Source organism: Aotus nancymaae, unplaced genomic scaffold (assembly GCF_030222135.1).
Source record: "Aotus nancymaae isolate 86718 unplaced genomic scaffold, 86718_ANA_hifiasm-v0.15.2.pri h1tg000006l, whole genome shotgun sequence".
Taxonomy (NCBI): Eukaryota; Metazoa; Chordata; class Mammalia; order Primates; family Aotidae; genus Aotus; species Aotus nancymaae.
In genome coordinates, this window is record NW_026988417.1 from 63005977 (window position 1) to 63032172 (window position 26196).

The following is a 26196-nucleotide window of genomic DNA, read 5'->3' on the forward strand; positions in this document are numbered from 1 at the left end:
TCATAACTTTTTGTATCTTTTTTTTGTTTTCTGTGTTCTTCAACTTTTAGCAAAGGGTATTTTTTAATTTCATCTTTAATATACAAAAATACATTATTATTAATGTATTTGTTAATTACTCAATTGTATTATTAATTCATTTTTAAATATTTGTATCTCATGAAAATCTTTATTTCCTCTTTTGTTGTGTGCTTTTCTATTGTATTTATTACACTTAAATGTATATATTACATTTCCAAACCAAAATAACATTGTTGTTATTATTACATTATATAATGTTATGTCTTTTCAGAAGTGAAAAAAAAAAATAAGAGCAAATATATACCTATATCGTTGGATATATAGGTTTTTGTTTACCATTTTTTTTGTTCTTATAAATTCAAGTTATGATTTGGTATTATTTCTTGCTCCAATTCAGTTTTGCATCCATATATCACCTTAGTGCTATTATTGACTAATGTATTACATATGTATATGTTAAAGGCTCAACAATATAACTACATATATGCTTTATATACTTTTTAAATTTGTTGAAGGAAATTGAATAAATATGGATTATACGATTTGTTAATTTCCATAATTATTTTTTTCAGGTGCTCTTTTTTTATGTGGATTATAATTTTTTTCTCTGTTTATTACTTTCAGCCTGGAAAATTTCTTTGGAAATTTCTTAAGGAAGACAGATTACTTAGCAATAAATCTTATTTTATATTTGTTTAGGAATGATTTTATTTCCCCTTTACTTTTTAAAGACGATTTTGTAGAATATAGGATTTTTGGTTGACTTTTTTTTTCTTTTCATGCTATTGCCTTAGTGGCAGCATTGTTTCTGATAAGTACTCAGCTATTAATGTCATTTTAGTTCCCTTGTATATAATGACTTGTTTTTCTCTTTGCACTTTATGATTTTCTTCCTTTAGCTTTTAGCCGATTATTATTATTGTATCTGTGTTTGGATCTTTTTGTATTTTTCCTAAACTAAGAATATATTGAACCTCCGAAGTGTGTAAATTAGTGGTTTTTAAAATCATTTATGGAAAGTTTGGGACATTATTTTGAAAATTTTCCACTGAATCTTTGTCTCTCTCTTTGTCATCTGGTACTCCTACTTTGCATATGTTACTGTGCTTAAGTGTATCTCAAAAGTCTATAAAGCTCTGTTTAATTTTTTTCTTTTTTTTCTCTGTTCTTTGGATTATATCGTGTCTATTGATCTATCTTCAAGTTTGTTGGCCCTTGCTTCTTCGCTTCAAATATAAAGCAGAATCCTGCTTGTGCATTTGTTATTCATTATGATAATTTTCATTTTGGTATGTTCACTTTGTTCTTTTCAAAAAACATAACTTCTATTTCTTTCTATGTATTCTCTATTGGATGTGACATTATTATTATACCTTCATTTTCAGCTTTAGATGTGGTTCCCTTTAGGTCTTTGAAAATATTTATAATATCTAAATTAAAGTTTTGTTTGTTAAATCTACAACTCATCACTTTCATAACACTTTTTTTGCCCATTTTTCCCCATGTAGCAATCTGACTTTCCTATTTCTTTATAGATCATTTAAAATTTGTTAAACCTTCCTTATTTTAGATAGTATGTTATAGTTACTCTGAGAACTAAACCCACACCTTTTTAAAATTGCAATTGTTAATTGTTTAGTGAGTAGACAAATTATTTAATTAAATCTCTTTTCTCTGTAGTGTCATTTCCTTGATATTTCTACACAGAGGGTACATCCTGGGGCATTTTCACAGGCCTATAATAATAGTGGTTTTAGTAGAAGCCCTCTTTGACTGCTTGCTGTTTGTTTGCTTATTTGTTTGTTTTTCATACCCAGTCCAGCTATTAGCCTTCATAAATTGTGGTTTATTCATCCTTTGCTTTTGGTAGTAGCCTGGGGTCAAACATTACTTCACAATCTGATAAAATATCATTCAGCCACATTAGCAGTGATAGCCTTTGAGACATTTCAGATTGCTTTGGAAACAAGAAAGGCTCTACTTTACTGTCCTTCTCTTTGTTTTGTTTTTTGTTTTATTTTGTTTTCTTTTGTTATTAGCTTGCTCATGATCTTGTTTGTATCTCTCATGAAATTACCACCTTCTTTTAAACTGTCTACTGTTAAACCCTTCATATTTTAAGAACACATTTAGGCTTGAACTTCCTACATATTCTTTCAAATAAAGTAAATTACTCTCATGAGAGCTTTAGAGCTCTTTGTTTAATGGCCTGACACTTTCTTCGGGTGAAATGTATCAACCCTGGCTCTAGAGGTTGGGGCAGAGGCAGTGGCACACTTTGTGCCACTAAGGGTAAGATGCTAGCCTCTTTTTTAGTTTGCTTCTTTTCTCAGGGAACCTCCATCCTATGAATGAATAATAATGACTATTTGGTACTCAGAGTTCTTACTATGCTGTGCCTGAGTAAAAGCTCTGAGTTATGACAGTGGCTAGAAGAAAGAAGAGACACATTTTTGGCCTCTCTTGCCTGGAATTTAGCCTCTGTAACATATAGGTGAGGTGTGTGCATGCAAAACTCAGAAGGCTTTTCCCTCTAAAAAAATAATATAGCCCTCCTGTAGAAGTTTCATGGAAGCAGAGCTTAATGCTGTTGTCTACACCTGCCTGCAGTAAAATATCTGTCACACTGAGTGAGGGCAGGCTAGAAAACAAGTCATTGTTTAAATGCCACAGGCCCTTGCTGTTGTTAACAACCCTTAGTAGATGCTCTGTAATAGATATTTGTTTGTTTGCTGCATGTCTTAAAGATAATTCCTAGTATAGTTTTCATTTGTTAATTAATTTCATTTTTTAAACCTTTTTTGTTTGCCCAGAGAATATTTGTTAGCAGAAGTTGCAGATGTAGCATTTACCTTGAGATAACTTTGCCACAATATATCTGGTTTTTATTATTTTTATTACTGTTTTTATGGAAATGACTTTTTCTGTTTAGCAATGGAATAAGCTTTTCTCTGCAATGGCTACACTCACATTTGTAGGAGGAACATGTGTTCATTGACTGCAACTATTTAAGTGCTGGAGGAAATATTCTTTTCATACATGTGCTTATATGGAAGGATTTCTGCATGGCAGATTTCTAGATGTAGAACTTCAGTTTCACACTGTATACTTACATTTTATTTTAGAAGGTTATTTTGTATTATACTCCCTCAAAAATAGATTTTTCAGGTTTTTATAGATTGCAAACCTTCTCTATAGCTTTAATTTATTGGCATATTTCCATATTCCTGAGCATCAGTAACTTTATTACCTTTTATATGTTTTTGGTCATTTTTACTTTGATGTGCCTATTTACACTTTCATTAAGATTGTATTAAAATGTTTCTCTTTTTTGGTTTATCATTGTAGTTCTCACAAAACAATAGATACCAATCTTTTAAGTGTGTTGTAGAATAAGTTTAATGTGAATCGAATGAGGCTTATAAGATTGACGAAACATTATTAACCTTTTGCCCCTTATGATTTCTGTTTTTTATATAAATGTATCAATATCTGGATGATTTGTTTAAAATATTGTTATAAATGCTTCCTGTAATTTAACATCAATGGTTTAGTGTGTGTGTGTGTGTGTGTGAGACATGATTTATATAAATGAATACAAATACAAATCTACGAATATAGTAACATCTATGTGCATAGCAATATATACGTGCATATATTACTGTATATGCAAAGACATAAGAATAATATAATGGCCTCTCAGGACACAGGGAACAGTCATAGTGGGGAGAGGGCTAAAAGATTACATATTGAGTGCTGTGTACACTGGTCAGGTGATGAGTGTACCAAAATTTCAGAAATCACAACTAAAGAACTTTTCCTTCTAATCAAACACCACCTGTTCCCTAAAAAGTATTGAAATAATTTAAAAATGAGAATAAAATCAACCAGATGAATATTTTCGAGTGACCTGAAAAAATAGGTAAACTGAGGCTCATGGTGAAAGACTGGCTCAGTAGAAGGATGGAACTTGATCTCAGTTCTCCTGACTTTTAGCCCAGTGTTCTTTCTACCACTCACTCACTCATTTCTCCATTTTTAATATGTTTTTGGGCAGACATGTGTTGATATTGTTGATATCATTTGGAAAACCTGAGTTAGGAAAGCCTGAATTGACTCGTAGAACCAACACCTTTGTAAAATAGTTCAATTTTACTGTAGGAAGCAGGTAGGAGTTTCTGTATTTCTAATTCCACCTATGTTTCATTGGGAAATGACTTAAGCTCTAAAATGGTAAAAATTTTGCCATAACTTTTAGGAAAAAATTGAGGCTGAAGCAGGATGCACCATAAAAGCCAAGCAGCACTACTCATCTTAAAATATCAAAAAGAAGAGAGAGGTTTTTGTTATACAATTAAATTGCTTAAGAGTTCCTTTAGCAACAGTTAAAATATAAAAATCCCACTCAAATGAAGCCAAAGTATTCTGAGTATTTGCAAATCAGTACTGATACTCTCAGTGAATTCCTTGTGTTCTTGTGTTTATTATGTACAATATGTGAAATGTTGTTAAGCTCAGTGACATTTTTTTCATGTTACCTGTGAATGGGAGCAACTAATTTCAATAGAAGCTCAACAAATTTAAATGTAAGATCATGTGGCTTTATACAGTTTTATATTTTTGCTAGTGTTTTCCTTCTTGACAAAAATTATTTCTAACCATTAAACAGGTATTAAATCTCTGAAAAACTCAAGGTAAGCTGTTTTGAAATGATGTTCTGTCATGGAAAGAAAGAGACCATGCATCATAACCTTTCTTGTTGAAATAAACTGAAGTAGTCCCATCTATCAGGTTTCCCATCTTCAAGCCTCAAATACAATTAATCTTTTTTTGTCTTCTTTCCAGTTCTAACAAATTTCCAGAAACAAAACAGACAACATTTTGTGATGATAAATATCACAGCTGCCATGCAGGCCAGGAGAAACCCAATCACATCCAAAGAGTGGTACTGGAACCAGGTGAGGTCGTGGGCTGCAACCCGAAGGTGTTTGGCTCCTTTGTGGCGCATGACAAATTCAATCCAGAAGACTGCTCGATCCAAGGGCTTCACTGGTTGATCATGATGAATTCTTGATAATTTCATAATGTTCTCTTTATATCTGAAGGATAAATATAGAGTTACCAATATTGAAATTAAGTTAATTTGTCTGAGCATATCAAGTCCATGGAAGGTTTTTATTTTTTACATTTGTTTGTTTGTTTAGAGACACAGTCTCACTCTGTTGCCCAGGCTGAAGTACAGTAGAACAATCTTGGCTCACAGTGGCCTCCGCCTCCTGGGGGGGTCAAGCAATTTTCCTGCCCAGCCTCCTTAGTAGCTGGGATTACAGGCTCATGCCACCATGCCCAGCTAATTTTTGTATTTTTAGTACAGACAGGGTTTTTCCATGTTGGCCAGGCTGGTCTTGAACTCTGGCGTCAAATGATCCACCCCTCTCAGCTTCCCAAAGTTCTAGGATTACAGGTGTGAGCTACTACATCCACCCCATGAAAGGTTTTTTTTTTTTTTAATTGCATTTTAGGTTTTGGGGTACATGTGAACATGTGAAGAACATGCAAGATTGTTGCATAGATGCATACGTGGCAGTGTGATTTGCTGCCTTCCTCCCCTTCACCTATATGTGGCATTCAAAGTGTCAAATGATTCAAAGTAAATCTCATAGACTTGACATAGAATTTGTGTATATTAATTTGAGTCATCATAGAAACTTTGGCTTCTAAATTGGAATTTTGTCATTGATAAATATTTTTAACCTAAAAATGGAAAAAATCAGGTGAGAAAACTAATTTTTCTCAAGCAAAGCAAATATGAGTTATTTCATTATTATTTTTTAATTTGTTAATTTTTAGTTTTTTGGGTACATAGTAGGTGTATACACTTATGGGTTGCATGAAATGTTTTGATACAGGCTGCAATGTGAAATAATCACATCATGGAGAATAAGGTATCCTTCCCTTAAGCATTTATCCTTTGTGTTATGAACAATCCAATTATACTCTTTTAGTGCTGGAATAGGCATATGAGAACATGCTCAACATCATGAACAATTTTAAGTGCTTTAAGAAAGAGGGAAAATATAATTTGAGAAATATCATTTTTAAGTTCTGAAAAGGAATTGTGGTCATGGTGAGTGAAATGCCTCATAGCTAGTCACTCTGCTTTTACCCTACCCCTGTGTCTCCTACTGTTTCCTACTCAGTAGCCAGAATGATATTTTTGAAATAAAAGACAGATTTTGACACTCCTCTGGGTAAGATTTTTGCCTGACTTCTCATCATATTAAGAATAAAGCCCCATCAAAAACTGGGTAAAGTATACGAACAGACACTTTTCAAAAGAAGGCATTTATGCTGCCAAGAAATACATGAGAAAATGCTCATCATCACTGGTCATGAGAGAAATGCAAATCAAAACCACATTGAGATACCACCTCACGCCAGTTAGAATGGCGATCATTAAAAAATCTGGAGACAACAGATGCTGGAGAGGATGTGGAGAAATAGGAACACTTTACACTGTTGGTAGGAGTGTAAATTAGTCCAACCATTGTGGAAGACAGTGTGGCAATTCCTCAAGGATCTAGAACCAGGAATACCATTTGACCCAGCAATCCCATTCCTGGGTATATACCCAAAGGATTATAAATCATTCTATTATAAAGACACATGCACAAGTATGTTCACTGTGGCACTGTTCACAGTAGCAAAAAGTTGGAACGAACCCAAATGCCCATCAGTGATAGACTGGATAAAGAAAATGTGGCACATGTACACCATGGAATACTATGCAGCCATACAAAAGGATGAGTTCATGTCCTTTGCAGGGACATGGTTGAAGCTGGAAACCATCATTCTCAGCAAACTGCCACAAGAACAGAAAATCAAACACTGCATGTCCTCACTCATAAGTGGGTGTTGAACAGTGAGAACACAGGGACACAGGGAGGGGAACATCACATACCGGGGTCTGTTAGGGGGTGGGAGAGCTAGGGAAGTGATAGCAGGGGGTTGGGAGATTGGGGAGGGATAACATTAGGAGAAATACCTAATGTAGATGACAGGGCAATGGATGCAGCATGGCATGTGTATACCTATGTAACAATCTTGCATGATCTGCACATGTGCCCCAGAACTTAAGCATAATGAAAAAATAAAATAAAATAAAATAAAAACATAAAATCCAACTCTGTTATTTAGTCTGTAGGACCCTGCAATGTCAAACACTGGCAAGCTCTTCTCCTAACACTTTTTCCATGGACACTAGGTCTTCTAGAGACATTGACCTTCTATTTTTCTTTTTGCTCCCACAGGTGTTCTCATCTTAGCACCTTTACCATTTTGTCCCCTCTCTCCCACTCTTGGAGTATTCTTTCTTGCAACAACCCAAGGCATGCTTCTCTCTCATTTTGAGGCTTCCCTCGAAATGTTACCTCTAAGAGAGGCTTTTCTTGGCCACACTAAGATGGAACCCCTAGGATTTTCTCTATTGTTTTATGATTATTTTGATATTTGATTCCTAGAATTTAAAATATATTACATATCTTATAAAATAAAACTTTAAATATTAAAACCAGAAGATAAATATACATACACTAAGTGAGTAGGTCAAAAGTGTAAGATCATCTTGAAGAGAAGATACCAATTTACCTACTGCTCAGTTTATGGTACAGGATATCACAACCTACCTAGAACAATTCTCTGTTCCTGAACTATTTAGTCACTAGCTTTGTCCTCCAATTAAGTATTAGCCTGACTTCAAATATCATACATTAGTTTTACTTGTTTATATAATTGAATTATATAATATGTATTCATTAGAGTCTTTAAAAAATTTTTATGTAGCAGTTGTTGGTTAGTTCCATTGCTGTGCAGTATTTTGTTGATTGCTAACACATGGATTATGTCATCGTTTTATAACCAATAGACATTTGAGTTGCTAACAATTTTTGGATAGTAGTAATAATTCTGTCATAAACATTTTTGTATATGAAATTCAAGAGTTCCATGGCCCCCATCACAAGACGTCCAACAGGTGTGTGACTCATCTGTTCACTCCCCATTCACACACAAACCCCTTACAGGAGGGGGAGCACACAGAAAGCCAGGTGCAGGAGGCTGGGTGAGCACCCTTGGCCTCTGGCCCCAAGGCACCATCCAAGGTTGGGTGTTTGTAACTCCCAGTGCCCACGTGGGTAGTGTTACAGGGTACTCTTTTAGCCTTGCCATCTTCTGATGGCTTAAGTGTTAACCAGTTCAGTGCCCTGTTAGTACTCAGGTCCTTGTCTGGCATTTAGGAAGAATCAGGTCACACATGGAATTGAAGGATGACATGTAAATGTTTATGACAGAATGCATGGCTTTTATTTAGTGGTGGAGGTAGCTGTCAGTGTGATGTATGGGGAGCTAGAATGGTAATAGAGTGGGAAGATGATCTTCCCCTGGAGTTTGGCCATCCAGCGTCCAATTTCCTCTCCTCTCCGACTGTCCCTAGCTGAACTACTCTCACCATTCAGAAGCTCCTTCTCTTCTCTCTAAGGCACCATTCTGCCATTCTTCTGCTCTTCTGTTCATCTCGTGGAGCCGGGGATTTGGGGTTTATGTAAGTACAGAATAGGGGAACATGGGGGGCCAAAAGGCAACTTTGGGGCTCAAAAACAGGAATGTGTTCTCATGTAAGGCCATCAGTTTTCAGGCTTGATGGTGGGAAATTTGCTGGGGAACTGACCTCTTCTACCCAGTATTTTCCTGTTTCCTGTCCATATTATATATAGTACAAGTTTGGCATATTTATACATATCTATTCGGTATATAATTGAAAGCAGCATTGCTGAGATAAAAATGCATGCATAGTCATGATTTACTTCTTGACTTTAATTTTTAATTTTTAATTTTTTTTTTTGATGGAGTTCTTCTCTTGTTGCCTAGGCTGGAATGAAACGGCATGATCCTGGCTCACTGCAACCTCCATCTTCCAGGTTTAAGTGATGGCTTACACCTGTAATCCCAGCACTTTGGGAGGCCAATGCAGGTGGATCATCTGAAGTCAGGAGTTTCAGACCAGCCTAACCAACATGGTGAAACCCTGTCTCTACTAAAAATACAAAATTAGCTGGGCATGGTGGCACATGCCTGTAATTGCAGTTACTTGGGAGGCTGAGGCAGGACTTTAAATTTTTTTTGAAGTATGTTTTTTTGAAGTATATTTCCAAAATGAAAGTTATTTTAGTTATTTTTATAATCTCCCTTACTTCCACTAAGGCTGGATTATATACCTTTTATTATATTGAATCTTTTTATATTTACTGAGTCTTACAGCCCACCAAATATCACTTCAAATAACTATTAACAGTTCAACATGCTCTAAGAAAATGTGTCTTCCAGTCAATATATATAATACATATATGTGTATTTATACATATATATGTATGTGTACTTATATATGTATGTGAAAGTGTATCATGTTCCATTTGTTAACTCTGTTATTCTAATATTTTTTGTTCTTACTAGTTATTTGCTCCTCTTTTTAAAGTCTGTTTTGATTTAATGAAAGTATTTATATATTCACATTTAAATATATCACCTTATATTTCTTTTATATTTGTCCAACATGTTTTATGGTCCAATCTGTTTTAAAGTGTTCCTTTAGGTGATACCTTTCATATACAAATATTATTGACAGTAATTATATATGCTGAATTGATGGTAGCTGGATTCGGAATTTTAGGCATTTTTTACATTGTTTCCTTTGGAGTATAAATAAATCAATTATTAAAAATTTAACTTATGAAAATTAAAATTTGTGGGCTTCAAAAGCCATCATCAAGAAAGTAAAACGTTAGCACACCCAGAATGAAACAAAATATTTGAAAATTACATAGCTGATATAAGATTATATCAATAACATGTAAACCATTCTTAAAACTCAGTAATAAGACAAGGAGCAAAGTTAAAAAACATTCCAAGGATTGGAATAGACTTTTTTCCAAAGAAGATATATCTTCAATAAGCACATATAACAATGCTCAACACTTTTAACCATAATGAAAATTCAATTCAAAAGCACAATGAGAGATCATTTCACCCCCACTAAGAAGGTTACAAGAAAAAAACAGTAACAGGTGTTGGCAACAGTGTGGAGGAATTGGAACCCTCTTGTACTGCTGGTGGTAATGGCAAATGGAACAAGTCATTTGGAAAACAGTTCAGCAGTTCTTCATAAACATACAGTTCCCACATCAGCCAGAAATTCCACTTACAGTATCAACCCAAAAGAAAGGAAAATATGTTTATGCAAAAACATGTATAGCAATGTTCCTAATAGCCATGATTGGAAACAAGCGAAAGGCCAATGAACTGATAAGTGAACAAATAAAATATGGCATATCCATACTATAAAATGTCACACGGCTGTAAAAAGAAATATTAATACACACTACAACATGAATGAATCTAAAAACCATTAAAAAAAAGAAAAACTATACTAGGTGAAAGACATCATTTATACAACACCCTAAACAGTATAATTCCAGATGGCTTCATGACTCTAAGCATTCTAAATATATTGGGATTTTATACTGTAAATAGATGGGTTTTAAGTTATGGAAATTATATCTAATTATCAAGTCTGTTACAATAATTGTAACAATAAAAGTGAATTTTTCATCAGGAAAATAGTTATACTTTTAGACATTTTAGGTATTTAATTAAAATATTTAATGATGTTTCTTCATCTATTCTTCCTATTATGGATTGATTGTATCAATTTTTTAAAATGTCTTTTAAATATTTTCTATATTACTTTAAAATTATTTTTGTGCAGAAAATTGTTTCACTAATTGGATGTCCCTTAAATGTATGGGGTCCAAACACAAATTTTTAATAACTGCTCAAAAATCAAAGAAGATTTCAGATTGGCTACATCATTTAAATTCTTTCAGAATTAGTCTCTTGCAAAAAGGATGAATCTCATACTTAGTATTTACAAGATAAGCTGTCTATAAATACCGCCTAGTAAAAATTATTATTATACTCACATAGGATCATTAATTACTGCCTTCAGTGCATTCAGCAAGTCTGTACTCGACATTGTGTTGAAGTCCAATCCAATAGCTGCACCCTTGGCCTTCATGTGAGCAATGTTATCAGGTTGATCCGCAAATAATGGAATGCCCACCATAGGGATCCCATGGTAGATTGCCTCGTAGATGCCACTGGCTCCACCATGAGTTATAAAAGCTCTGGCTTTTGGATGACCTAGGATTAAATTAATTTTAGCAAAATTATTCACAGGAATAAAATGAGAAATCCACAACTAAAGACGCTAAAAGTGACAGTGATTTCTAGCTAAAACGTTGAACTAAATTAAAATTGTGTTTCAGACTTCAGAGGAAGGAGCACCTACTTCTGCCATAGATGTAAGTGAAAGGTATATGGTGTGTGCAACTTCAGACTGAAAAAAATTAACACAAGCTTGCCAGTTGGACTAAAGAAAAAGTACAATCTAAATAAAAGAAATAAATTATGCAGAAAAGAAATCCCAAAAAAAGTGATGGGCAAGTAAGAATGTGTTCTCTTAAGTACAGTCACAGAATGTGATATGACATGTGTAAGGCAGGAGGCAGTTGGGTGATGGTGATGTCAGGATTGAGGAAGGACAAGTTACTCTTCATCATGAAATGTGTCATCACTTTATGATTAAGATTAGGAATTTAATTCTTCAGAAAATGCAGAGCCCCTGATGATAGCAGATGAGCTGTTATTTTAGTGACATTATAAATAACCCTGTATAAAAAGAAAGAACAGGTGTAAAGTTATAGAAATAGGAGACAAAGAGACAACTCACGAAGTTATTAAAAAATTCTGTAAGACATAATAACACCTGAAGTAAAGATACTCTGATTCCAACCATAAAGAATGTGAGCATGTGTAATAAAATGCTGACAATTACTGCTTATTTTGTTCCTATAGTACTGGAATAAATATAAAGAAGTTTCATTGTTTCTTTTAAGTTTTTCCATAACAAATAATCTTATTTCATGATGAATTATTAACACTCTAATTGGCTATTACTAATATATTCAGTATTTGTACTCCAGAGTCATACCAAGAAGGTCATTCTGAGGTATCCACTTGTACACCCGAGTATTGTGTCCTAAGGCATGAGGTTTATTCCCGTCAAATCTCCACAGAACCTGTTACAGTAAAGAAAACATCTTATTCCATGAGTGAAATTCCAAAGTTATAGAATGTTAGAACTCTAAAGAGATTAAGAATGAGATCAAGGGATGTTAGGTAATAAATACTACTCAAAGACTGATGTAAATAGAGTTCTTACATTTCATTTTCTTAACTTTTATAATTAATTAAGTATAAAAGGAAACCAGGATTTTCCAAAATAATAGCTTAGAAAAATGAGATACCAATGAAAAGTTCAAATATTTAAAAAACTGTTACTCTTTTAAAAAGAAGACCTTGATGCAGCCAACCATCATATGAAAAAACACTTAACATCACTGCTCATTAGAGAAATGCAAATCAAACCACATAGATACCAGTCATAATGGCTATTTATTAAACTCAAAAAGTAATAGATGCTGACAAGATTGTGTAGAAAAAGGAACGCTTATACTCTGTTAGTGGGAGTTTAAGTTAGTTCACCCATTATGGAAGTCTGTGACACTTCCTCTAAAACCAAGAGGCTAAAATACAATTCAACCCAGCAGTCCCATTACTGGGTATATACCCAAAGGATGATGAATGATTCTCTTATAAAGGAATATGTATATTCATAGCAGTAGTATTCACAATAGTAAAGACATGGAATCAATCTTAATGTCCATCAATGATTGACTAAATAAAGAAAATGGAGTATGTATACACCATGGAATCTTATGCTGCCATAAAAAAGAACACGACTTTGTATTTTCAGGGACATGGATGAAGCTGGAGGCTGTTCTGCTTAGCAAAGTAGCATGGAAACAAAAATCCAAATACTACATGTTCTCACTTAAGTGGAAGTGAGTTAAGTGGAAGCTAAAAGATGAAAACACATGGAAATAATACTACATGTTCTCAAGTGGAAGTGAGTTAAGTGGAAGCTAAAAGATGAAAACACATGGAAATATGGCGGGAACAGCAAACACTGGGGCTTATTGGAGGGTGGAGGTGGAGGGTGGGAGGCGAGAGAAGATCAGGTAAAATAACTAATGGGTACCGGACTTAATTCCTGGATGATGAAACAATCTGTGAAATAAACTCCCTTGACACAAGTTTACCTATGTAACAAACCTGCATATGTACCCCTGAAGTTAAAATAAAAGTTAAGAAACAAAATTAATTTAATTTTAAACACATAAAAATTCTAAAAAATTATATGTATCAAAAAAATTCAAGTAGTCATTATAATGCTAGAGAAAAAGCAGTAACAATTTAGTAATGACCTATATGTTCATTTTGTTTGATGTATTTTATACTAATTTTTATCTTCCAAATCAAATATTAATGTGTTCATTTTTTAGTAATATGGGAAGTAGTTAATGCATTTTACTTATCTATAAGTAATTATATTAGAGTTTAGTGTCATTGACAAAAAAGCAAGTTGATAAAATAAACTACTTGTAAGAAATGAGTTAATGCTACAAAGGTAGCATGTATAACTTCTTTGAAATTATGAATTATCAACACTACTTCCAGGAGAAATTTCAAGGGGCAATTTTTGAGACAAATTCAGAGTATTATCAATATTGCTAATTTTAGATATTTTTTCAGTATTGAAATGAGGAACCTGTTGGTATCATAAATAAAGAGACAGCTTTTGAATAAATTCAAACTTGTATTTTGCTGAATTTGGTCAACCTATTGTAAACACTAACAATGTGCTACAAAGCTTGACAACAGTGATTAATGTGTTCTGCTGTAGCAAAGACATTTTTAAGTTACTAATTTTAGAACTCCCAAGCAATTCTTATGAATTGAACAATAACTTAGAGTATTTAACTTTTATTTCTTTTGTCCAGTATTAAAGTAACTGAATTTTCAGCAAAAACATTAGTATAGTTCATTACAAGAAGACTATATCAGATAAGGAACTAAAAAGTAATTGACCAAGACACACAGGTCAATTCTACACAGAAGAAAGTACGTTCCTACTATGTTCTATAGAGGGGGCATCTGAGCCTATTCCCCTGCCTGGCTTCCTTCTGTTTGACTCCTTCCTATATTTCCTTCTGCTGCTTCCACTGGGACAAGTTGTTAACCTGATAGTGCAGAGTCCTTGTGGGGCCACATTTTATACAGCACAGGATCCACCTTCAGGACAGGACCCATCTTCACCCTTTCTCTTTCATCTTCCTGCTTCAGACATTGGCTGGGCTCAGTCCAGCAAGTGAGGCTGCTTTTTCTCTTTCTCTAAATCTATCTGACTGGGTGGGAACTTGGACTAGTTGTATGTCAGCCTAGGTCATCCTTTCTCTGAATAGTAACCTGAACATCACACAATTATGCCTATTCCAAAATGTGCATGAAGTATATGAGGCTGGATTACGTGGCAAGCCTAAAGTGCATGATGCATGTTATACATTTTGAAATACCTGCTATTGTTACTGTGCTAGTGAAGTCACCCCTTTAAATGTAACTACTTCTGATAACATCTGTAGTGTGTACAAGTGTACAATGCCCACAGGAATCCTTAAACATAAGTATCAAACGACAGGGGAAGACTTTGGTGGTATCTCTTACCTGGCCCCAACATCATGGTAATACCAAAACTTTCCCTACACTACTTAAATATATTTATTCCTGTTATCCATAAAATAGCTTCTGTATTATTTTAGCATCTTCCATGTATATTTCTGATTTTGAACTAATATCTGATAATTAGTGCTATCCCAAGGCTAAATTTTTAGGCAGGAAATTTCTGTAATTGCTTTATTTACAGATTTTGACAGCCTCTTTCAGTAGTTTTCCAAACCACTAAGGCACTTGATCTAACCTTTTGTGGGATCTTGGCAAGGGCTGATGCAATTACGTTGGCCCTTTCTTCTGTCATGTTACTGATCATTGACCCCAGAGAAAACACCACAACACCATTTTCTCCAGAGCTCTGGACAAACTCTTCCATTTCCTGTGAAAAAAAGAATTTGTTCCATCACAAAAGAGTATCAGCTCAGCAAGCACCACTGAAAGATTTGGTACAAATAACTAAAGAGAGAAAAGCAAATATTATGTTATTATTGGAGTGAATTTTAGCTTTTAACTAACTCAATCATTCAGTTTCTCATCAAGAAGATGTATACTATGAGACGGGTGGCCTCTACTAAAAGTGTTTGTGAAAATGTGTGTGTGTCTGTGTGTGTGTGTGTGCATGTTTTTGTGTGTGTGTGGTAAGAGAGAAACGAAATAGAGCTATTTCGTAGTGGTCTAGAAGATAATGTTAGAAGTATTATACCCAGACTCTTCAGTTATAATATTATAGTTACTAACATAGGTCTTGAAAAGCGGTACCACTTGTCTTCAATTCTATATTGTCATTCTACTAAATCACTTTTTTTTTTTCAGGCAGGTTTTCTACAAAATTCTTTTAGTTTGAAGCCATCAGTGGTTTGCTTTCCTAACTATTAGCACTGAGGGAAAGTTACTCACAGTTGGGATGAGTTTATGTCTACATTTATCTTACTCTATAATCCTTTACACTTCACTTAAATTTTGTCAGAGTTTTCCAGTCTTTTTTCAAATAAGGAAAAAAATAATCATAAAACGTGGTGGTTAAGAATCACTGACATTCTGGAGTCAGGTTTTGATTTGAAATTTCTATGAATTAGTCCTGAGAGTCTCATTTGTAAGACAGAATTGTATAGTATACAGCTAAATAGTTGTATGATCATATTTCTCAGGTTATTGTTTAGGTGGAACCCCTACTGCCCTGAAATCACACTGTTAAATTGATGTGCTATTTATAACTGCATATGAGGAACTCTCATCATTACTTTGCTGTGTCTCAGAGGCAGCATTTGCACCATAATAGAAGAGGCCACCAGGCCTTCCCACATGGGAGATCTGGTCACCCTCAGAAGTAGCTCACTCACACTACATAAATCCCTAGTGAAGATGTGCTTGGCAAAAATTGATTGATAATTATTCTGATTTGCTTTCTCCAATCTGTGCCAATATTTAAATTTATATACTTTCAAATTTAATCATTAGGGTAAAACTTTTTTTAACTGTTGTTTATAAAAGAAAGAAAAAATATCCAAATATTGACGGTGAGGACCGTATGTTGCTGTGTATTTTTAAAAATATGGATTTTAATCTTCCGACATCAGTGTTAATGTGAGAGCCATTGTACTACTATTACAGGTAATACATGGGGAATCCAGGCATTTTGTGTAATTGCAGTTACCTGTTGCCACATTTAATGTAACTCATATTCAGTGTTTACTCTCACTGGCTTGATGACCAGAGCCTTCTTTATCCACCCAATGTTGAAGTAATCTAACCTCTGTTTACTGATTCATCACTGATGTGGGTTGCTTGTTTACCATTCTGTGAGAACTTCATAAAAATAATACAAAATCAATGTAAGTAATTTGATAAAAGTATGAAAAGTTTTAAAAAGAAAAGAAAATTTTTCTAAAATTTTTATTTAGAGATATTATGAATGTAAATTGTGTATGTTCCCATCATGGCTTTTGTTCTATTTACACGTGTACATGTAACATTTATTTAGAAAATTTTAACCTTATTGTATATAACTTTTCCTCCTACAAAAAATTTATCATCTTGTTATATGTATAATTTTCTACCTCACTTTACTTGTATTATGGCTGACAGTGTAAGTTAACATTTGATTAATAAAATTATTTTAATGCTATAGTATGCACATAGTATAAGTTTTTAATCATTGCTTCATTTAAGATGTTGAGTTGAGTTACTTCCAATGTCAATTTTATGAATATTTCCATAAATATTAAGTAAGTACATCTTGAATTATTTTTTCTCTGTATGGTTTCATGTGAATATGTTATGAAACCAATGGCTATGAGCATCTTTAAACACTTGATACCTTTTGCCAAGTGTCTTTTTGTTTTGAAATATACATAAATTATCTGAGAATCTAATATTTAATTGAAAATAAAGCAACTTGGGTTAACAATTATTTTATGTGATAAACAACTAGAGAAATGATTTTACAACCATTGACTTGCATTGAAATCTTTCTGCAAATTAATAACAACAGCGAGTATTAGTAATTGTCACTATTGTATTGTAAAGAAAAGTCATCCTTTTTGTCTTTCTATGCCTCCTACTCTCTTCCCCCTCCTACTGGCACTATCACTTTCCCTTAATGTGAATAGGGAAATCTTTCAATAGCAGGACAGGGTGGCATAAAAATTTTTATTAATCTTGCCTCAGCTTTTGTCTCTTTAGAAAGTTATATAAAGCACATACAATTTGCATGCAACATAGATATTGGATTTTAACCATGGAATAAATTCTCAGTTTTATGTAGACAAAGATCTTAGGATATTACTTAATAATCTATTAAAGAATGCTTACTTTCTACATATGTCTTAAAGGTATGATATTAATTTAAATATATGAGATTCTTGTGTTCCTTTATAAAACATATCATCTTCTACTGGTATGCAGACAGAATTCTTTTGTTATTGTAAACTAAGTTTACTATTCAGGTACAAGTGATAGAAATTATTTGGTTTTTATTATATGTATGTTGTTCATTTTCTCCCTGCTTCTCTGTAGGCAGCTATGGTGTCTAGACACAAGTTCTCCCAGGCAGCTTTACAGAGTTGCTTGTCATAAGGCCAAAAACACCTGCTCTAATAGGGTGTGTTTCTGTTCTATGATGTAAACCTCTGGGATCTCAGTGTACAATGAGTTATATCCTTGAGTAAAATCAGATGAACACTAAGTTTGGCTGCAACTATTATTAGGATTACACGTTTATGTTGTTAAGTAGTTATTTTATTTTAAGCTACAATACTTAAGATCCTTGTCACTTAGAGTAGAATTTTAGAAATTCAACTTGCTCATCTTACTGGCAAAACTAGCATATCTACTTTTATTCAGGTCCACAAGAGATCTGCCATCTATGACTTTGCAAGAGAATGTAATCTTGATGTGCTGAACATTCTGGTTCTGGTTCTGCTAAATGAAGAATGCTATCTCAAGTGACTTGTACATGTTAAGTAATCAGTAGTATTAGTAATCATAATAAAATAACCATAATTGGAAAATTAATAATATTTCTAAATCACTGACTATATAACAGAGACATTTTAAGTGTTTTGTCTATATTAACCTTTTTTCCACACAACACAATATGAAGTGGGTACTATTAGTGTAAATGAAGGCAAAATTATTTCTGTCAACATTCTAGCTTATTTTTCCATCATCTACTACCAGATTCCATACAAAATTTCCCAATTTGTCTGCTTTCTTTAAAAAAAATGATCTTATCACATATCATAATTTCTTAACTCTTTTTAGCAGTTTCCAAAGGTGCTTAATAAATATTTTAACTCCTAATAAGTATCTGGCTCTAACTTGACTCTCAGTATCACCTGATTATCACTCAGCCTTTCCCATTGTTCTGCTCCCATCTTAATTATCAGTGATTCCAGGATACTTTCCATTATCTCCACTGACGCTTTCTTGGCATTGGGTTTTTCCTCAAAATAATAGCTTTGCATAGTTTTTATCACTTGCACATATTGTATCTTTTGAAGTAGAATGTAATGTGTGTGGAGACAGAAATTGTGTCTATTATTTTTTCTGTTGTCTGTGGTTTGTGCTAAACTTTTTATAAATATTCTTTCAATGAATGACCAATACCTTCTTACATGCTTATGTGTTGCGTAATCAAGGCTTTAATTTAACCAACCCTATTTTCGAAGTCTCCTTAGTACCCTTCTCTATCTTTAGTAATGATTAAACTCACGTAATTGTTATGGTATCAACAAATCAACATGTCCATGAGTTTCTAATTGGTATCCGCTTTACCCTGCCCACTTCCCATCTTTCTTTCACTGTAAGTCAATCACTTGGAATGAAGACTAGAGGATCATTCCTACTAAAAATTCAAAGCAAACAAATCAAAACCAAAACAATTTTTTTTTCTTTACCTTGGGTAAGGGTTTGGCAGGTTTGCAGTGGAGTCCTCCAACAAAATCAACATTTGGTAAGAGTGGATGAGGAAATTGAAAATCCCAGGAGTTTCGAATAAGCCATATGTCAGCTTTCCCCATTGTCTCAAATAAGGTAGTGGGTCTTCCTGACAGGAATAAAGAACAGAAAGGTAGATGACACAAGATAATTACACTTGGTAGTTTTCTGAAATGGATGAGAACAATGTAGGCAAAGTGTCTGTGCTTTGAAATACAGAAACATATATTCAAATATAGACATAATTTAATTTTTATGAATTATATATTTTGCCCATGTGTATTTATAAGAAAAGCAAAGTGATAAGAGAATTTTGAGGATAAACGACATCACGAATGCCGCATCATTATACTCACAATCATAAACAATTATTAAAATAATCCCTAGAGAATTAAACATCCATTTCTTTACCCTTTAAAACTTCAAAACAGTAGCATATAAATTTTCAACAACTCTTTGAGCCACATGATCAAGTAATTCTGCTGTACCTACGAAACAATTTTCTAAGAAATAGTTTAGTTTCCACAATTCATGGAGCTAATCCTTTCATCTTTAGTTACTCAAGGGAACTGTGGGCTATTTTGAGAGTATGACTGAAATAGTTGTACCCACTACTGCTTTTGATTCATCCTAAGGTATTAAAAATATTAGCTTTTAAGTAAATATATTTATAAATTACAGCAGAAAATTTTGAGAAATCATTGAAATAGATATTTGTACTCAAATTTAATTTGGCTCATATTTTTAAATAAATAGACATAGTTTCAAAAAAAACGATGCAGATATAACAATGTTCAGACTTCATCAAGATGATTGCCTTAAAAAGAATGATTTCCAATCGTTTAGTAAAGGAATGCAGAGACATTAGAAACTACAAATTCCTTATTTGTTTTTGCATTTGAGATGGAGACACTATTTCTCTCATCTGTGAAGGAAACCTGGTAACATGGGGACATATTTTAATTTCGGAATAAGGAACCTGAAGTATACAAGAAAAAATTTCTGTAATCTTACATAGATAGTTGTAGAAAAATGTGTGACTACTCAATCTACATGTATGCCTTCAGCAAGATGTTTGTTGATGGGCCTTTTTTTAGGATGAAAAAATGTATAGTAAAAGAGACGTGTGATTGTTTAAAGAAATATTAAGTGCACTAATATACCGGTTTATGGCTTCCTAGAGTGTTCTGTGTGAGCAATGGCCACAGGGTATTGAATAATCTTATAATTTAAACTTTTCTATAATATTTGTGTGATTCATAGATCATCTTGTGTTTTCATTTCATAAATTCACTTATGAAAACCTCTACTACAAACTGGGCATGCTGGCTCATACCTGTAATCCTAGCACTTTTTGGGAGACCGAGGCAGGTGGCTCACTTGAGGTCAGGAGTTCAAGACCGGACTGGCCAACATGGTGAAACCCTGTCTCTAATAAAATACAAAAAAATTAGCCAAGCATGGCGACACGCACCTATAATCCCAGCAGGGAGCCAAGATAGTGTCACTGCACTCCAGCACTCCAAGCTGGAACCCTGGGAGACAGAGCAAGACTCCAAAAAAAAAATATATATCAAAACAAAACTCACTACCCTGACTTTATTGCTTTATATAAGTTCAACTTCAAAGGCACAGGAAACAGCTTCAAAGGCACAAGAAAATTAGATCTCCATGTTACCAACTGAAAAAATTACTTACCTAGAACTTCACTGTAAAACTGGTCCCATTTCTTCATATTAAATATTTGGAACCAAAATTGAAAATAAAGCACATAGATCATATTTGTTACCCTCTCCATGAAAGTCATTTGATCACTTAATTCCGACATAACAACAGGTGCATAGGAAGGAGGAAATAGAAATCCTCCACTATGCTTTTCAATAGAGTAGCCAGGAGTGAAGCGGAGACTGTACACAAAGGGTATGTTTAGTAGCTCAGCCAGCAGCTCACCACCAGGAATAACAGCATCTGCTAGAACAACATCAAATTTTGACTCCTGTAGTTTTTCCATAAGTTTCTTATTTGAAACTACATCCTTGCAGAATTTTCTCTGTATGTCACTAAATGTCCACATGATTTCTTGTACTTGTGAATAGTATGACCAAAATGTGTCTTCAGGAAGGTCTAACCATCTGTTGACCTGTTGCAGGATGAAATCCTTATACTCAGTTTTGGTTAAAGATGTAGGATAAACTTCAAGTTTAAGAGTAGATTGGCTGTTGGGATCAAAAAGAATGGAAGCTGAAGATGCCAGCACAGTCACCTCATGACCTCTCTGGACAAGCTCATCCAGGATTGTCCTCATAGTCATCCAAAGGCTGAATTCTGTGGGCCACACCAGCACTTTTCCACAGTTTCCAAAGTTAATGTAACAGCTCAGCTGTAGGAGCAGAAAAACTGAAGTCCATTTCACAGACATCCTGGCGCAATGCAAGGCTTTATTTTTCATTTGCTGTTTCTTTCTGTCATTTCCTGTGGTTATATCCATGGATAAATGAATCAAGAAGTTAAAATGTAACTTACACTTCAGTGTAAAAGCATTATCATCAGATTAACCGTCTGAACATGTAGATGGCAAGGCGATAAATGAAGGTTGATGACCTGTTTACACAAGTGTGTTTGATGTCCCTTTTATGTTTATAAGTGCTATTTTTCAGCTAATATCAATGTTCTTGTATGGACACATCACTTGTCTTACGTAATATATTTTAGAAGAGTTTCCAGAACCTTAGTCATGGGAGGTTCACGTTTCTGCATTCTGTTTGACACAGAACTAAAGATCAAATAACAAAACATGGATCAAATAATATTTTGTATACTTTGTTCACATGTAATTTATACACCATACAGCACTATCAGCTGAGGCGTGGTGTGCAAGGAGGCTGCCAATTTTGTTGTTTGGACAACTTAACTGTTCTGCCCTTTGAGCTTTGGAAGGTCCAAATGTACTGGTGGTGGAAGGAATCCACCAGTTGCTGCATGTCTGCTCTACAAAAACGTGGCCAGACTGCTTCTTTAAGCAGGTACCAGATCCTGTTCTACCTCACTGGGACTCCAGCCATTCCCACCACTGTTCTCGGGCCCATAGAAATTTGAAAACTCCCTGTGACAGAGCTCCCAGAAAGAGGTATGGGCTGGCATCTTTGCTATTTGAGTGACTTACCAATTCCAGTCTCTAAGCTTTGAAGAGTCCAAGCTAACTGGGGTGAAAATGATACACCAGGACAGCACAGCAGCCATATAAAAATGTGGCCAGACTGCCTTTTTAATTGAATTCTTGACCCCTGACCTCATCACCAGGTGGAGCCTTCCAACTGGGATCTCTGGCTACCACCACTGGTGTTTCCTGGTTGACAGAGGTTCCTGGTAAAGGGATCCCAGGGGGCAGGGCAGGCTGACATCTTTGCTGTTTGGGCAACTTAGCCATTTCAGCCTTCTAGCTTTGGAGTGTCCAAGGCAACCAGAGGCTGAAGTGTACCCCCAGCACAGCACAGCTGCTTAACGAAAATGTGGTTAGACTACCTGAAGCAGGTCCCTGATACCATTCCTTCTGACAAGGGTTCTTATCTCCCAACTGGGGTCTCCAGCCACCTCTTAGAGGTGTGTTTGTGCCAGAAACAGGTCCATACCTCCCTGGGATGGTGCTACCAGAGAAAAGGCTAGGCTGCCATTCTTGCTGTTTCTCAGCCTTCACTGGTGGTACCTCCAGGTACTAGAAAATCTGAGGTGACTAGTGACTGGAGTAGGCCTCAGCATACCACAGCAGCCCCACAGAAGAGTGATTAGAGTGTAACGTAGGTGCCTATTTCCATATGGACTCCTCAGGAATCTTTCTGGCCTGGGTCTCTAGCCATTCCCTGCCCAAGCTATCTAGCTAGTACCAACTTGGCTCCTCTCTGGGGATGGGGAAGGGTGTCATGTACTTTTAAACAACCAGATCTTAAATGAAAACTCACTATTGTGAGGACAGCACCAAGCTACAAGGCATCCAACCCCATGATCCAAACACCTCCAACCAAGCCCCACCTCTACCATTGGGAATTACTACTCAACATGAGATTTGGATGAGGACTAGTATTCAAACTGTATTAGTAGGCAAGTAAACAGTTCATGGAAATGGATTATAGTCATTAGAAATTGATGATAAAGATAAGCTTTTTTTTTTTTTTCCTGGAAAGCAGAATTAAGAGATAATCCATAACTTCCAGGACCACTTGTAAACCCCTTCTATGTCTGGTATAATTATTATTATATTGATTTACTTTTCTTCTATGTAGGCTTTTCATATTTCTTTTCAGAAAATATTTCTTTCACATCTCTCAAAAGAATTAGAGTCACAGAGTTTACACCTCCTTATTTTTGTAAGAAAATAATTACTTTGTTAAGTAACTGCAATCTACATAAATAAGAACTTTGTGTGCACTACTCTTCATATTGAAACAATGGCCAATGTGATGGTGTTATGAAGTGGGGCCAAAAAAAGACAATTAGGACATGAGGGTTTCTCACTAGTGACTGTAACTAAGGCCCACATAGAAGAAGATTTGTGCAGTGTTTAGCCTTTTTGCCCTTCCAACTTACAGCATTTGAGAACACAGTATTTCTTCTCTTTAGAGGATACAAGAATAGGCAGCTTTTTTCCAAGCAGAGAACAGCTATCACCACATGATAAACCCAATACAGGTTTGATCCTGCACTACTCAGCCTCCAGAATTGTGAAAAACACATATCTATTTTTGTATTTTACCCAATCTGTGGTACTTTGTTAAAGCAGCACAAATGGACTAAGGCATAGGATGGTTGAGATTCACTCAGGGTAGCCGGCAAAACATTAAATATTAGAAATAGTTATAGATTGTAATCTCAAACTTTTGGAAGGTGAAAAGGTTTATTGGGACAGGCTGAAATAGGAAAGAGACAGAGAGAATAAAAGGCTTTCCCAGTTTAAGTCTGATTATCCCATATCCCTTTGTCTCTACTCTGTTTACTCATGTAAATTTTGTGCTGGATGACCCTCTCAGGGGAAAATCAGAGAAGAATTACCTGTTAATAGTGTTTACTCTGGGCTCAAAACCTAAAGCTTTTATTATTCATAAAACCACTCTTTTAACAGTGTTAGTTATGCACAAGTGTGTTAACTTAGAACCTGTGCTGTAAAATCTGACTGAATATATGTAATGATGGAGAAGGAATCTTGGTCAATTGGCTTCAGTTCATTCTCTGAAAGCAGCTGACGACCATCCCTAGCCTACTTGAATCACTGAAATGGTGTGAGAGTGCATTCATTCATGTGTAGTTGAGTCAGAGTTGGCAGGCCAGACATCCACAGGTGGTGGATGACGTCTCAGGTGGTGACCCGACATGATTGAGGTCACACAGGATGGTACTTCTTTTGTGTTAGTTGCTGGGTAAAATATGTAACCATTATCTCTGAACTAAAGGAGTTTATGAGAAAAAAGCTATGGAAAACATTCACTCTTAGTTTTCACTTAGGATCCACTTAGGATCTGCCTTTATAAATAACTTGATATTTAAGTAGACATTTTCTTCACAAACATTATAAGCATGTTGCCAAGTTTAGCTTGTGAGATCCTTCCATTTAAAAATAAGAAAAAAAAAATTGTGATCTTTATAATGGTATAGAAAGAATTTTTAAATACATGCATTTTTATTTGTATGTCATCTTTATTTAGCTAAAATTTCCAGAATAATTACTCATTTTGTGTGTCCAGTTAACTATTTACAAATACACATACAGATGTTATTTCATCACCACAGCTTTGTTTAGAATCTACAGTTAGTTGCTTTAATCATTTAGTCTCTGGTAGGCAAACTTGGATGTGTGTTAGGTGATGGAAGTAGCAGTTACATATGGATGAAAAATGGTCATCATTTTCCCAGAGAAGTATACACTTGATTTCATGAGAATAGACACAGTGATAAAATAATACTTTTTAAAATATATTATTTTTATTGTGTCTATACCTTTAACATTTCATGTTTTAATCATTTTTTAGCATAGACATTTATTGATATGTTTTTCTCTGAGCATTGCTTTCACTGTATCTCTAACATTTTGATATGTTATGTTTTCACTGATTTTAAAGTATTTTGTAATTACCCCTGTGATTTTTTTTGACCTATTTGTTGTTAACCTTAATAGCATAAAAAGTACTCTGCTCCTATATGGTTTCCTCACTCTTCTTTTTGTGTTATTGATGTGACAAATTGTATCTCTATACATTGGGTTCCCAGTAACATGGATTACTAATTATCTTTTAAGCAAGTTGTCTTCTAAATTATTAAGGAAATAAAAAGTAGAATCACAACCAACATTACAATTTTATTTTAAAATTGTCATGAATTTATCTTCACTACAAATCTTTATTCCTTTACATGTGTTTGTGTTACTGAATAGCAGGCTTTTATTTAGAGCTAAAGTATTTTCTTTAGCATATGGTATGGAAATAGTACACTTTCTCTGCATTTCTTAAAACTAAAAATGTCTTAATTTCTACCTAATTTTTGAAGAACAGTTTTTCTGAAAATATGTTGGGTCTTACCTGCAGATCCTGACCCAACAACAGATGAACAAATGCACTCAGATGCAGATATCCAGTGAAAGAGTGGACTAGGGGTCCGGGCCACTCCCAGACACTGAGGAGGGTGCTGTAGAGTCAACTGCCATGACCCTCACTGGCTGGTGCTGCAGGCATTTATTCAGTATAGATTTAATGACAGAGATTTCCAGTCAACACACTTGTGGATAATTATTAACATGATCTCCCTCCCTGGAGACAGCAGTCCTACAGATTGATTAAAGTCCAGGTTCCAAGGCCTAGGTAAACTAACTTATCTAAATCAGTTTCTTTATATCTCCTTGTTATAACCTAAGCTTTCAGGCACCAGATAAGAGAATCTGGCTGCCTTCAGCCAAATCCTATTCTGAGGTTTTGCAAGATCCTCTGACCTTCTAAGAAGGTTTATGTACATTTT

The 26196-nt window shown here is 34.6% G+C and overlaps 1 protein-coding gene across 2 annotated transcripts; it reads right to left on the reverse strand.

The window, feature by feature from the left end:
* Nucleotides 1-4154: 4154 nt before the first annotated feature.
* On the reverse strand, nt 4155-25909 carry LOC105731572 (UDP-glucuronosyltransferase 2B4). 2 transcript variants are annotated; one of them, XM_012473412.3, is made up of 7 exons: nt 25764-25909; nt 20899-21672; nt 19161-19309; nt 15011-15142; nt 12125-12212; nt 11055-11274; nt 4155-5120 (listed from the first exon to the last, which is right to left on the reverse strand). In XM_012473412.3, the coding sequence occupies exons 2-7, from the start codon at nt 21647-21649 to the stop codon at nt 4841-4843; spliced, it is 1620 nt and encodes a 539-aa protein (XP_012328835.1). In that variant the 5' UTR covers nt 21650-21672; nt 25764-25909; the 3' UTR covers nt 4155-4840. The 2 variants fall into 2 exon arrangements, with proteins under 2 accessions (XP_012328835.1, XP_012328836.1); XM_012473413.3 differs by lacking the exon at nt 20899-21672 and having other exon boundaries at nt 25764-25908.
* Nucleotides 25910-26196: the final 287 nt, after the last annotated feature.

Coding starts and splice junctions, on each gene's coding strand:
- LOC105731572 (XM_012473412.3), bottom strand. CDS start 21,649: ATGAAAAATAAAGCCTTGCATTGCGCCAGGATGTCTGTGAAATGGACT. Junction 15,143..19,160: donor CTGCCAAACCCTTACCCAAG/GTAAAGAAAAAA, acceptor TTTTTTTCACAG/GAAATGGAAGAGTTTGTCCA. Junction 5,121..11,054: donor GCAGTAATTAATGATCCTAT/GTGAGTATAATA, acceptor TTTATCCTTCAG/ATATAAAGAGAACATTATGA.